Here is a 13,620-nt window from a genome sequence, read left to right as displayed (position 1 = left end):
ATTCTTCTCAATCTATTCCAAAAATTGAAGAGGAAGGAACACACTGTAGTTAATCCATACTTTCCATAAATATTTTGAGTGACTGCATAAGTAGATGGCTGACTGAATTATATCCCCAACACCTAACACAGTTTTTGGTAAATAACTGCTAATTGAAATGTCCCCAATCCTGAATGATCTCATCCTTATCAAGCCCATGGACTATACAAAAGCTTCTCTCTGGGTTTAGCCTATTATTTCAATGTGTAATAAAGATGTTGGCCTGAATTATAGCTAGGCAGTTGTTACCTCAAATCGAGGTACATCCATTTCAACTTGTCCTCTTAGCAATGGGGTTTGTCTGGGAGTCTCACGGATCATCACACTCCATCTGAAATGAAGTTTAGACAGATATTTAGGGCTCTGTTTCATCACAGGTTGGCACCAATGCTTCACATGTCACGAAAGGGGTCAAAATATTTATGTGATGGGTAGGGATGAGTTGTAGGGGTTGCCCAAGTTATCTCAGGTCACCTGATCTCAAGGTATATCCCAAGAGAGACCTCTGCTTCATGACTTCTCAAGGCCAGTGTGATGGAAGGAATTCCACCACAGAGTTCTCAGAGAGCAGTGCTTCTCAAGCAGTGGTAACTACCAAGATCACCTGAGGTGCTTTTGTAAAATACACATACCAGGGCTCTACCCAAGACCTACTGAATAAGAATATTTGTGGTAGGGCCCAGCTTGGTACCTTGAAAAAGCTCCCCAGGTTATCCTTATGAGCAGCCATAAATCAAATACTATGCCCCCACATAGAAAGTCTTTCTTCTCAGAAGATTGGAGGAGAATACTGTCTCTTCTCTAGGGCACAGATAATCCAGGCCAGTTGTTTATGAGCCCTCTTTTTTTGAGTTTCTTTGAGTACCTGATGAAGCTATAGAATAGTTTCTATACTATCCTAGAATAGAACAGAAAGATGGAAACTTTCCCAAGGAAAAAATATGCTTACATGGATAAATAGCTATGCAATTTGAAGTAGGTTTATAGAACCCTTGAAATTTACCAATGGGTGCTCCTGCTCTAGGATCTTTTAAGTTTGAAGAGGGGCTTCAGTGATCTTTAAAGGATACACAGTAGACCCTGGCTTCTTAATAGGCAAAGTCCCCCAAATTTCCTTGCACCGAAGCCAGAAAGGCAATGAAGCTCTGTGAGGGAGTTTAGAACACTCCTGACTGAGATGATGTCACTGGGAGTAACTGGCAAGGGAATGGAAAAGCCACAATGACCTCATCTTTCAGCTACTCACCTGTCTAGAATCCTCACACTAGCTTGCTCCACTCTGTTGAGGATGTTCAGAGGTGATTTGTTTTTGTTCCAGAACGCACCCCAGCCGAGGACACGGGCCAGATCATTACCGGTTCCAAGAGGGATGACTGCCAGCTGACACTGCAAGAACAAAACCGGGCACCCTTTTCAGACAATCCTACCAAGATCCACCCATAAAAGAACCCAGAGGGTGCTTTTTGGGGAAAAAATATGGTCTCAAAACTAGTGGCAATAAGGGACCTATGATTTTAGGAAGTGTAATAGGAAGATGTTTGAAGTTGAGTGAAATTTTCCCTAAGGAGTTGGGTCCCACTCTTGGCAATACAGAACCTACTCAGTAAGGGGACACGTTGCTGGAATATGACAATATTTGTAGCCATGCTTTTAAAAGAGATATATAGCCACAAATTTCTATCTAGGCTGGGCCAAAGAGGTAAGGTGCCTTAAGGAGACAAAGCCACTGCAGTCAGAAGAGCAGGGGGCTGCTTAGGGAGAGGGGGGAGAGGTAGAGGAACATTTCTGCTACTCTAGAGACTTAGGGAAGAAACTCAGTGTCCTCAGGAGGGGTAGGGAATTGGGAGTTGAATGCTGCCTGATGCCACTTCTGTTTTTCTTGCTTTCCTCCCCTTCAAATCTTCATTTTGGGGCTTGGGAAATAGAGCACTGCTCATTTTTTTCTGCTAACTTCCTCTTTCTTCCTTCCTACTATTAGATAACCAGAAAATGGTATAGGTGAGCAGGCTTAGATTGGGAATCTACCAGTCAGGTTGACTGTGAAACCAGTAGGAAATGTTCTCCAGGATAGATCAAGTATTTAACAGACAAGGAGAGTAAAGACCAGGGACTTCTTGGGATAAGCAGCGCCACACTGCCAGTCTCTTTAGCAATGGCTAAATTAAGTCAGCTAGGGACTCACCCGTTCCTGTAATCCAAAGGCATCAATCAGAGATAAGACCCAGCTCACGCTGCCATCTCCACCACAAACCACAATGCGAAAGCGAACAAAGTTCTTGAACATGCAGAGCCTGGAAGGAAGAGGGGAAAGGGGAGTTATTTCATGAGCTGATGAGTTTTACAACTCTTTCCTACAATGTGCCAGGAGCTAAGGACTGCTGCTTCTGCACCCTGCTATCAGGCTACATGTTTCCTTTCTCTTAACCCCTATCTCTCTGTGTACCTAAGATCATAGAGAATGCTCCCACAGGCAATCCTGGAGATCAGGCCTTGCCTCAACCTACACTCTTCTTTGCCCAACCTTGTTCTGGAAGTTACTAGCTGCCTAGCCTAATCTACTTGCTGAGGCCCAGGAAGAATATCTTGCACAGTTGCCAGTGGGTTCACAGAAACCAGGGCTGAACAGCCAGATGGTCTCTAAATAAAACAGGCCTGTTATAGAGATGTATCTACTTGCCCCCAAGAAAAAGAGTGAGTGACAGGAATGGTGGAAAATAATATCCATTTGCCTCCTCCTCTGAAGTCAGGAGACATAGTTACCTTTTCCAACTGGAAAAGGTGAAGCAAATCTGAGAGCAGGACATAGGCTTGAAAGGATTTCTGGGAGAGGGCTAAAAGTCCTCCAGCCAGCCAACTCAAGATGCTGTGGAGTTGTGTTTGTGTCCTGACTTGAGAAAATAGACCTTTCCTGCCCAGGTACTGGAACTAATTCCAGGAAGCCTATCCTACTCTAGAATGTGTAGAGGGGGGAGTCCCTTCTGTACCCACAACTACATCCCTTACCCCATGCTTACCCGGCTTCAGGTCCACCCTTCGAAAGGTCAAACACTTGAGACGGGTTAAGGTATTGCTTGAATTTCCGGAGGAAGACGATCCCTTGGTGATCGCCACTTTTGGAGTTGATGAAGATGAGAAGGGGGCATGAACAGGCTGAAGACCAATCAAGATTCCAGAAATCTGGAGATACTACTAATTGGCCTAATAATGCATACAACAGAAAGAAAAGGGAAAAAAAGAAAAGGGCCATTTAGATGGAAGCAAGGCATGACTTAACATCAAATTTTGCAAAGACTTTTTAAAAAACAACTTTATTGAGGTATAATTGATATACAAAGAACTGCATACATTTAATGTGTACAATTTAATGAGTTCAGACATATGCAAACACCCATGATACCATCACCACAATCAAGATAATAGACATCCAACACCTCCCACAGCTTCCCTGTGCCTCTGAGACTGAGGGACAGAGGGGAAGTTAGATGCAAACCAAAGGGGCTTTTATTTAAGAAAACAACAATAGCTGGTCTTTGCCCAGCTGTTGCCAGGTAACCAACATTTGCTGAGCAACTACTATATGCCAATCATCATGCTACATACTGCTAGGGGTCTAGCTCTTGCCCTCAAGCTGGGGAGACAGATTCATACACAGCAGTGTATTGGAACACAAGGAATAAAAAAAATTGGTGCCACAACCAAAGATCAATAAAATGTCAAGGGAAAACTGAAGAAGGAGAAGGTTGAGAGCCCAGGAGGAGGATCAGCACACCCAACTTGTCCTCTCTCTGCCTGGGATAGCTCAGTTCTTACACTGAGAAGATACAAGGTCAGGAAAGATGGGGAGAAAAGGCTGCCTTTCAGCCAGGAGCTACTGACAGAACATATCAATGTGGAGTGAAGCAGGGAGCTTTAATCGCTCCTCTAAAGTTCTGGCAGAGCAATCTAAGTTATCATACCAATTATCAGGGGAAACAAGACTATAGGGAAATTGTCTGGACAAGAGAGAGGCTTTTAATAATCCCCAACACTGAAGTTCCCCATAGAGAAGTGGAGTTATAGCAGTCTAAATTGCCATAGCCTGCCAGCTCATACTGGGTCATAGAGCCTGTTGGCAGGGAGACAGGCAGTGAGCAATGGCCTCATAGGAGATGCGAGACAAATTGTGAGCCTCCAAACCTCTGAGCTCGTGGCTTGCCAGGGATGCCCCAGCAAAAATAAATGCAAAGGGAAAAAAGCATGTGGCTTGCTCCTGAATGGTGTGTGCCACAGGGAGAGAGGCAAGTTGAAGTGTCCCATTTGTTGTAACCTGGGTAAAAGGGAGCCTGAAGAGGAAGACTGCTGACTTGAGCAGATTTCATGGCTGTTTTGCCTGGAAAAATCTAAAGCAAGTTTCCTCTATGGGCCAATTTCTACTCACTGGCCAGTGGAGCTTGAAGACCTCCTAAGCCAGCTAGCCTGTCATGCACCAAAACTTCAGGGCTTGCCAGGGCTCATAGCTGCAAGGGGAGTCTGCTATGTCCCTTCAGTAGCATAGCTTGGAAGTAGTTACCCTCCCTGAACATGTTATCCCTTTTCAATATTTTATTTTACAAAATATATGTTAACACAATGGTAGTTAAGACATTCATTCATTCATTCAACATATATGTATTGAGGGCATTCTTTGTGCCTGTCCTTGTTATGTTCCGATATACAGTGATAGACAAGATATAAATGATCTTTGCTCTTGTGGAATTTATATTCTAATGGAACGATGCAGACCATAAATAAATACACAAATAAATATAGAAAATAATGCGATATGAAGAAAAATAAAGCAGGAAAAGGGGAATGGAGACTGATGGGGGTGTTGTTTTAGACAGGTGGCCAGGGATGGCTTCTCTGGTGAGATGACATTTGAATGAAATGAGGTAGTGAGCAATGCAGGTATCTGGGGGAAGAGTTTTTTGGGGGTCAAGAGGAAGAATAAGAACCCGCCCAGAGAAGGGAGACTGCCTGGGATGTTTGTGGACAGTGAAGAGAATAGCATGGCTGCTGTGGAGTAAGTGAGGGAGAGAGGTTACAGGGCCCACATAAAATGACAACAAAATGTTAGACGAATCCTGTGAACAAGGTGACAAAAATGGTATTCTGGGCTGGAATATAGTGATATTAGGCAGATTCATAACCAGGTAAATGATCATGTCCACAAGGTTGCTTTTGAATAGGCTGATGTTAATTGTAAGGGAACGTCCAGTACTATTCAACAATGTTAACCAATTTAAATAAAAACATGGAAGGCTAGCTTGTCAACTTTGAAGTACCTAAAGCAGGAGGGAGAGCCACTGGATGACAGAATCAAGATTGAAAATGACCTTAACAGGCAGTAGGGTCAAAGTAAACAAGCTGAAAAGGGGATAAATGTGAAGCTTGGCCTTTAGGCATAAGGACATAAGTTGCAGCAGAACAAGACAATAGGAACTTGGCTTGGCAGCATCAAGCGTGAAAAGGGCTTAGGGGATTTACTTGACTTTAAGCTCCAGATGAGTCAACAGTCTGAAAGAGCTTAAAAAAAAAAAAAAAGGATCGTGCTTCTTTGAGCTAAGTTAATATAATCACAGTGCCCAAAACCAAGGAGCCAAGAGTCCCTCTCAAATTTGTTCAGTTCATACCACAGAAAGATGCTAAATTAGCATAAGGTTGGCTTCCTGTTCCCCTTCCTGTATTTTAAGATCCTCTTTTAAGATACTAACTCATTTAACACGCATAACGCACTTGAGTATAACTTTTATTCCCTATTGGCAGAAAACAAATGATACATGAGGCACAGAGAGGTTAAGTAACTTGCCCAAGGTCACACAGTTAGTAAATGATGGAGTATGCTCCCGGGAGTAGTAGTATCAGCATCATTTCTTGTAAGAAATGGAAATTCTTGTGCCCTACCCAGATCTACTGAATCAAAAGCTCTGGGGCAGGGGCATAGGGCCTAGAAATCTGTGTTTTAAAAAGCCTTCTGGATGATTCTGAGGCATTCTTGTATTTGACAAATACTGCATTATACTGTTTTGCCCCCATATAAATCAGGGATCCTGTCTTAGTCATATCTTATTCTCTACATTGTTATCACTGAGCCTTACATATACGCAGTATTCAGTAAATGTATTAATGAATTCATGTAACAAATCTTGACTGTGAATATACCATGTATCGGGTTTGAGTTAAGTGCTAGTGATAAAAGAGCTCACAGTCTGGAGTGGGAGACATACATGTGACGAACTATAATATAGTGTGTTAAGTGCTCTGAGATATGTGTTCTGGGTTTACAGCAAAGGAAGTAATTTATTTGTCTGGAGAAATGGGGAGGGGCAATTACAGAAGTCTTTAAACAGGAGACAATGTTTGACGTTGCTCTCACCCTCTAGGATGAGAGAAGAAATTTACCAAGCAGATAGGGTAGGAAAAAGGGAAATTAGAAGACATCAGAAATTAGAGTTTGTTGACTGAATAAATAATGAATGAATGCTAATCAGCAATGGCATGTGCTTCCTCAGAAAGTCATCAAATGGATACCGCCACCTTGGATGCTGGAGAAGGGATTCCCTAGCCTGGCCAGAGGGTTGGACCAGATCATCTTTAATGACCTCATCATCTCTAAGATGGGTGGGACTTCCCAACAGGGAATATTAAAGAGTGTATTTGCCTAGGCCAAGAAGCCAGAAGGAGTCAAGAAGATATGGAGGTTTCAAAAGATACTCCTAAGAAACCACAGGCCAAGTAACACATGATAGAAAGAAGGGCTCTCAAGAGTGACATTCAATTGGATCAAGATTGCAGGTGACTAGGATGAAAGGCTAAAAGCTAACTCATGGGGCATTGTATGAGACATTACACAAAAAGAATGGCTTAGCACAGGTGCTTCTAAGCAATAATATGTCATCGGTGGAAAGCAAAAGAAAGTAGTAATGCTATCAGTTGACCATCTATAACAAGAATAAGAAATGATATAAGATGGGAAAAAACAAACTAAAAAACCCAACTTCCACAAGAACACAGAACATGTTGGGCCAATTACAAAGGAGAGGTGGCAGCCCCTTAACACCTATTTGGGGGTGATTTATAAGATGCTGAGGCGGCCATCCTTCAGTCTGCCCAAAGACATCTTCCCCAGGTCCCTGTGGGGTTGAGCAAAGTCTCAGATTCAAGACTTCATTGACTTTCATTAGCAGCCTGAGTAGACTTGGCTGACTAGTTTGATACTTTTCCATCTTGCCCCTAGGCCCTTCTTTCTCCTAGCCAGTCAAGTGTCTCTTATATACCAAGTCATCAATCTCATCATCTCTCTAGTCAGCTATCTGGTAAGTGACTCTATGTGGATAAATATTTGAGTAGTTCTGAGAATAATATATGCATGCATCCCTGAGTGAGGGATGTGTGTCTGTTCATGTCATTACGGGGACATATGAGTATGCTTGCCTGCAGAAAACTGTGTGAGTGGCTCATTCCATGTATCAATGTCTGTCTGTATCTGTGTTGGGGTTGGGAAATGAACTGGAAGAGACTAGAGTGGCTCAGAGTGTATGTACACGTATGTGCACACACGTACACATGTGCTGTGTCTAGTTCTAAAACTGTTGTAATCGTTACAGGAATCCTTGCCCCCTAGCTAATGCTGGCTTTTCCTTGGCAATGAAGTAGGCAGCAAGCAAAAAAAATTATTTCATGGATTATCTACTGTCTCAAAATCATGTAAAAGCTGAAATCAATTCTGATCATTTGGAAACAATTTTGACAGAGGCTACAAAGAACATGCCCACATACATATACACCATAAGCAATATTCACCATCCCAAAAGTCTAAAGGAAAACATGAGCTGTCTATACACATATGCACACTCGTACTCCTAGAAATGTTTGATTGGTTGACCAGATTAATTTAATTGCAGTCTTTTTCTCTAGGCTTTACATCTTCCCTCCCTCCCCAATGTATTCCCCAATGTATTAAAGTTTAGCTACTCACCATCACCCTTGGGGTCGCTGAGGGCAGTGGGAGGAATGACTGATGATCGATGACTTCCAAACCAGCATTCCTTGGAAAACCGTCTCCTGCAGTCATCATGCACCTGGAACAACAGGAGAAGAAAGAAAAAACTTGAGTGGGGTGAGAAAAGGATAAGATAGATCAGCATTTTGTCCCAATTCCAAAATTTAAGTGCTCAGTATTCAAAACTCCCTTTCTGAGATTTGGTGCCATACACATACCCCTGACTCAATCTCTCTTTCCACTCTGAGCCTGCACCATCCCTGAGTGTGACCTCTGAACTCTGTTCCTTTCAAAGGTGGTTTTCAGAAGATACATATCACAGGCACTGCACAGATGCCAGTCCTAGGGCACAATTTTAGTGGCCTACACAATGGGTAGTTTACTTGCAGTATAAGAGTGCAAATCCTGATAACATGTTGTTATGCTTCATTCCTTACAACAACTGTGTGCTGTAGGGAAGACATATTAAGTTTGTTTTAGAAATGAAGAAACCAAAGCTCAGAGAGGTAAAGGATCTTGCTCAAGGTCAAACAACTGGGAAGTGAAAAGGTGGAGACTCTGCTGCCTTCCCCACTAATGGCATATTTCCCAGATTTCTGATATCTTCAAGCATCACTTCCTGGAAAGCTACACAGTTCCTAGAAGACATGAATCTGGCCTAATTATGCAAAACAATTAAAAGAGATCCAGAGGACAATCAGAGTCATCTTCTTTTTTATTACAATATAACTGAGATAAGCATTACACTAATTTCAGGTGTACGGCATAATGATTTGATATTTGTATAAACTGTGAAATGGTCACCATAATAAGTCTAGTTAACATCCATCACTCTACATAGTTACATTTTTTTTCCTTGTGATGAGAACTTTTAAGATTTACTCTCTTTTTAAAAAAATTTTAAATTTTATATTAGAGTATAATTGATTAACAATGTTGTGTTAATTTCAGGTATACAGCAAAGTGATTCAGTTATACATATACATGTATCTATTCTTTTTCACATTCTTTTCCCATTTGGGTTATTACAGAATATTTAGCAGAGTTCCCTGTGCTATACTGTAGGTCCTTGTTGGTTATAAGATTTACTTTCTTAAGGAACCCTAACATCATACTAAAGGAATCCATCAAAACACAAGGAAAGAAACCGGGAGGAGTAGACAAGAACAGAGAAGAACTACAAAAACAACCAGCAAACAATGAACAAAATAGCTATAAGTAAATACCTATCAATAATCACTTTAAATTTAAATGAACTAATGCTCCAATCAGAAGATGTAGAGTGGCTGAATGGATACAAAAACAAGGCCGATATATATGCTGCCTGTAAGAAACTCACTTCAGATCTAAAGACACACACAGACTGAAAGTTATAGGATAGAAAAGGGTATTCAATGCAAATGGAAATTAAAAGAAAGCCATGGTAGCAGTACTTATATCAGACAAAATAGACTTTAAAGCAAAGACTAACAAAACAAGGAGGGACATTAAGTTATGATAAAGGGGTCAATCTAACAAGACGATATAACATTTGTAAACATTTATGCACTCAACAGAAGAGCACCTAAATATATAAAGCAAATATTAACAGAAATAACTGAAGAAATAGACAGAAATACAATAATAGTAGGGAACTATAATACCCCAGTTACACCAATGGATATATCATCTGACAGAAAATCAATGAAGAAACACTGGCCTTAACACATTAGATGAGATTACCTTAATATATACACCTATAGAACATTCCATCAAAAAGCAGCAGAACACACATTCTTTTCAAGTACACATGGAACATTCTCCAGATACATCACATGTTAGGCCACAAAACAAGTCACATTAAATATAAAAAGATTAAAATCATATTAATTATCTTTTCAGAAAACAACACTATGAAACTAGAAATCAACTACAATAAGAGAACTGGAAAAAACACAAACACATGGAGACTAAACAGCATGATGCTAAACAACCAATGGTCAGTGAAGAAATCAAAGAAGAAATAAAAATATACCTTGAGACAAATGAAAATGGAAACATAACTGTCCAAAATCTATGGGACATAAGGTTAACAGCTGATCTTTCAGCAGAAACTCTGCAAGCCAGAAGGGACTGGCAGGACATATTTAAAGTGATGAAGGAGAAAAACCTACAACCAAGATTACTCTACCCAGCAAGGATCTCATTCAGATTTGATGGAGAAATTAAAACCTGTAGAGACAAGCAAAAGCTGCGACAGTTCAGCACCACCAAACCAGCTTTACAACAAATGCTAAAGGAACTTCTCTAGGCAAGAAACACAAGAGAAGGAAAAGACCTACAATAACAAACCCAAAACAATTAAGAATATGGGAAAAGGAACATACATATTGATAATTACCTTAAATGTAAATGGATAAAATGCTCCCACCAAAAGACACAAACTCACTGAATGGATACAAAAACAAGACCTGTATATATGCTGTCTACAAGAGACCCACTTCAGACCTAGAGACACATACAGACTGAAAGTAAGGGGATGGAAAAAGATATTCCATGCAAATGGAAACCAAAAGAAAGCTGGAGTAGCAATTCTCATATCAGACAAAATAGACTTTAAAATAAAGACTATTAGAAGAGACAAAGAAGGACACTACATAATGATCAAGGGATCGATCCAAGAAGAAGATATAACAATTGTAAATATTTATGCACCCAACGTAGGAGCAACTCAATACATAAGGCAAATACTAACAGCCATAAAAGGGGAAATCGACAGTAACACAATCATAGTAGGGGACTTTAACATCTCACTTTCACCAATGGACAGATCATCCAAAATGAAAATAAATAAGGAAACACAAGCTTTAAATGATACATTAAACAAGATGGACTTAATTGATATTTATAGGACATTCCATCCAGAAACAACAGAATACACATTCTTCTCAAGTGCTCATGGAACATTCTCCAGGATAGATCATATCTTGGGTCACAAATCAAGTCTTGGTAAATTTAAGAAAATTGAAATCATATCAAGTATCTTTTTGGACCACAATGCTACGAGACTATATATCAATTACAGGAAAAGATCTGTAAGAAATACAAACACATGGAGGCTAAACAATACACTACTTAATAACCAAGTGATCACTGAAGAAATCAAAGAGGAAATCAAAAAATACCTAGAAACAAATGACAATGGAGGCACGACAACCCAAAACCTATGGGATGCAGCAAAAGCAGTTCTAAGAGGGAAATTTATAGCAATACAATCCTAGCTTAAGAAACAGGAAACATCTCAAATAAACAACCTAACCTTGCAACTAAAGCAACGAGAGAAAGAAGAATAAAAACCCCACAAATTTAGCAGAAGCAAAATCTATGGGACAAAGCAAAAGTAGTCCTAAGAGGGAAGCTCATACTGATACAGCCCTACCTCAAGAAACAAAAATCTCAAATAAAGAATCTAAATATACATTTAAAGGAACTACAAAAAGAAGAATAAGCAAAGACCAAAGTTAGAAGAAGGAAAAAAATAATAGATCATAGAGGAAATAAATGAAATAGAGACAAAAATACAAGAGATCAATAAACGTAACAGTTGGCCTTTTGAAAAGATGAACAAAATCAAGGAACTTATTTAGCCAGCCTCATCAAGAAAAAAAGAGATTACCTAAATAAGTAGAATCAGAAATTAAAGAGGAAAAATTACAACTTGACACCACAGAAATATGAAGGATCATAAGAGACTACTATGAACAATTATATGTCAACAAATTAAACAACCTAGAAGAAATGGAAAAATTTCTAGATCATATAATCTTCCAACACTGAATCATGAAGAAATAGAAAATCTGAATAGACAGATTATTAGTAATGAAATTGAATCAGTAAGCAAAAAACTCCCCCAAAACAAAAGTCAAGGTCCAGATGGCTTCACAGGTGAATTCTACCAAATATTTAAAAATACTTAATATCTATCACTTTCAAATTATTGCAAAAAATGAAGACAAAGGAATACTTCCAAACTCATTCTACAAGGCCACCATTAACGTGATACCAAAACCAGACAAAAACACTGCAAGAAAGAAAATTACAGGCCAATATCTTTGCTAAATATAGATACAAAAATCCTCAACAAAATATTAGCAAATCAAACTTAACAATACATTAAAAGACTTATACACCATGATCAAGTGGGATTCATTCCAGAGATGTGAGGATGGCTTAACACCCATAAATCAATAAATGTGATATGCCAAACTAAAAAAAGGAAGGATAAAAATCACATGATCATCTCAAAAGATTCAGAAAAGCATTTGATAAAATTCAATATCAGTTTATGATAAAAAATTCTTAACAAAGTGGGTATAGAGGGAACATACTTCAACATAATAAAAGGCCATATATGACAAACTCACAGTTAACATTATATTCAATGTGAAAAGCGGAAAGCTTTTTTTTTTAAGATTAGGAATGAGACAAGGATGCTCACTCTTGCCACTTTCATTCAACATAGTATTGGAAGTTCTAGCCACAGAAATGAGGCAAGAAAAAGAAATAAAATGCATCAAAACCAGAAAGTCAGAAGTAAAACAATCAGTATTTTCAGATGACAGAATACTATATACAGAAAACACCAAACACTCCACCAAAAATCTATTAAAGCTAATGAATGAATTCAGAAACTTGCAGATACAAAATTAATATACAGGACTTCCCTGGTGGCTCAGTGGTTAAGAATCCACCTGCCAATGTGGGGGACATGGGTTCGAGCTCTGGTCCAAGAAGATCCCACATGCCATGGAGAAACTAAGCCTGTGCACCACAACTACTGAGCCTGAACTCTAGAGCCCATGAGCCACAACTACTGAGCCCTCGTGCCACAACTACTGAAGCCTGCATACCTAGAGCCCATACTCCACAACAATAGAAGCCACTGCAATGAGAAGCCTGCGCACCTCAATGAAGAATAGCCCCCACTCACTGCAACTAGAGAAAGCCTGGGTGCAGCAATGAAGACCCAATGCAGCCCCAAATAAATGAATAAATAAATTTATTAAAAAAATTAATATACAGAAACCTGTTGCATTTCTATACAATAATGATGAACCAACAGAAAGAGAAATGAAGGAAACAATCCCATTTATAATTGCATCCAAAATAATAAAATACTTAGGAATAAATTTAACCAAGGAGTTAAAAGACCTGTAGCCTCAAAACAATAAGACAATGATTAAAGAAATTGAAGTTAACACACCAAAAATTGGAAAATATGCCACACTCATGGATTGGATGATTCAATATCATTAAAATGTCCATACTACCAAAAGAAATCAACAGATTCAATGCAATCCCTATCAAAATACCAGTGGCACTTTTCACAAAACTAGAAAAAATAAATATAAATTTTAATGAAAACACAAAAGGCTCCAAATAGCCAAAGCAATCTTGAGAGAGAAGAACAAAACTACAGGTGTCACACTCCCATACTTGAGAGTATACCACATAGCTATAGAATTCAAAAGAGTATGGTACTGGCACAAAAACAAGATGCATAGATTAATGGAACAGAACAG

The 13,620-nt window shown here is 39.3% G+C and overlaps 1 protein-coding gene across 1 annotated transcript in view; it reads right to left on the bottom strand.

Moving 5' to 3' along the window:
- Positions 1-13,620, bottom strand: part of DGKK (diacylglycerol kinase kappa) — a 159,789-nt gene that overhangs the window by 35,395 nt on the left and 110,774 nt on the right. Inside the window, exons 8-12 of the mRNA XM_067723407.1 lie at positions 8,036-8,138; positions 3,054-3,237; positions 2,222-2,330; positions 1,286-1,425; positions 289-370 (exon numbers count right to left, since the gene is read on the bottom strand). Coding sequence (XP_067579508.1) covers positions 289-370; positions 1,286-1,425; positions 2,222-2,330; positions 3,054-3,237; positions 8,036-8,138 — 618 coding nt within the window. The remainder of the gene's footprint in view (positions 1-288; positions 371-1,285; positions 1,426-2,221; positions 2,331-3,053; positions 3,238-8,035; positions 8,139-13,620) is intronic.

This window comes from Pseudorca crassidens, chromosome X (genome assembly GCF_039906515.1).
Source record: "Pseudorca crassidens isolate mPseCra1 chromosome X, mPseCra1.hap1, whole genome shotgun sequence".
Classification (NCBI taxonomy): domain Eukaryota; kingdom Metazoa; phylum Chordata; class Mammalia; order Artiodactyla; family Delphinidae; genus Pseudorca; species Pseudorca crassidens.
The sequence above is the reverse complement of the archived record's forward strand: the minus strand, read 5'-3'. Positions and strand labels throughout refer to the sequence as shown.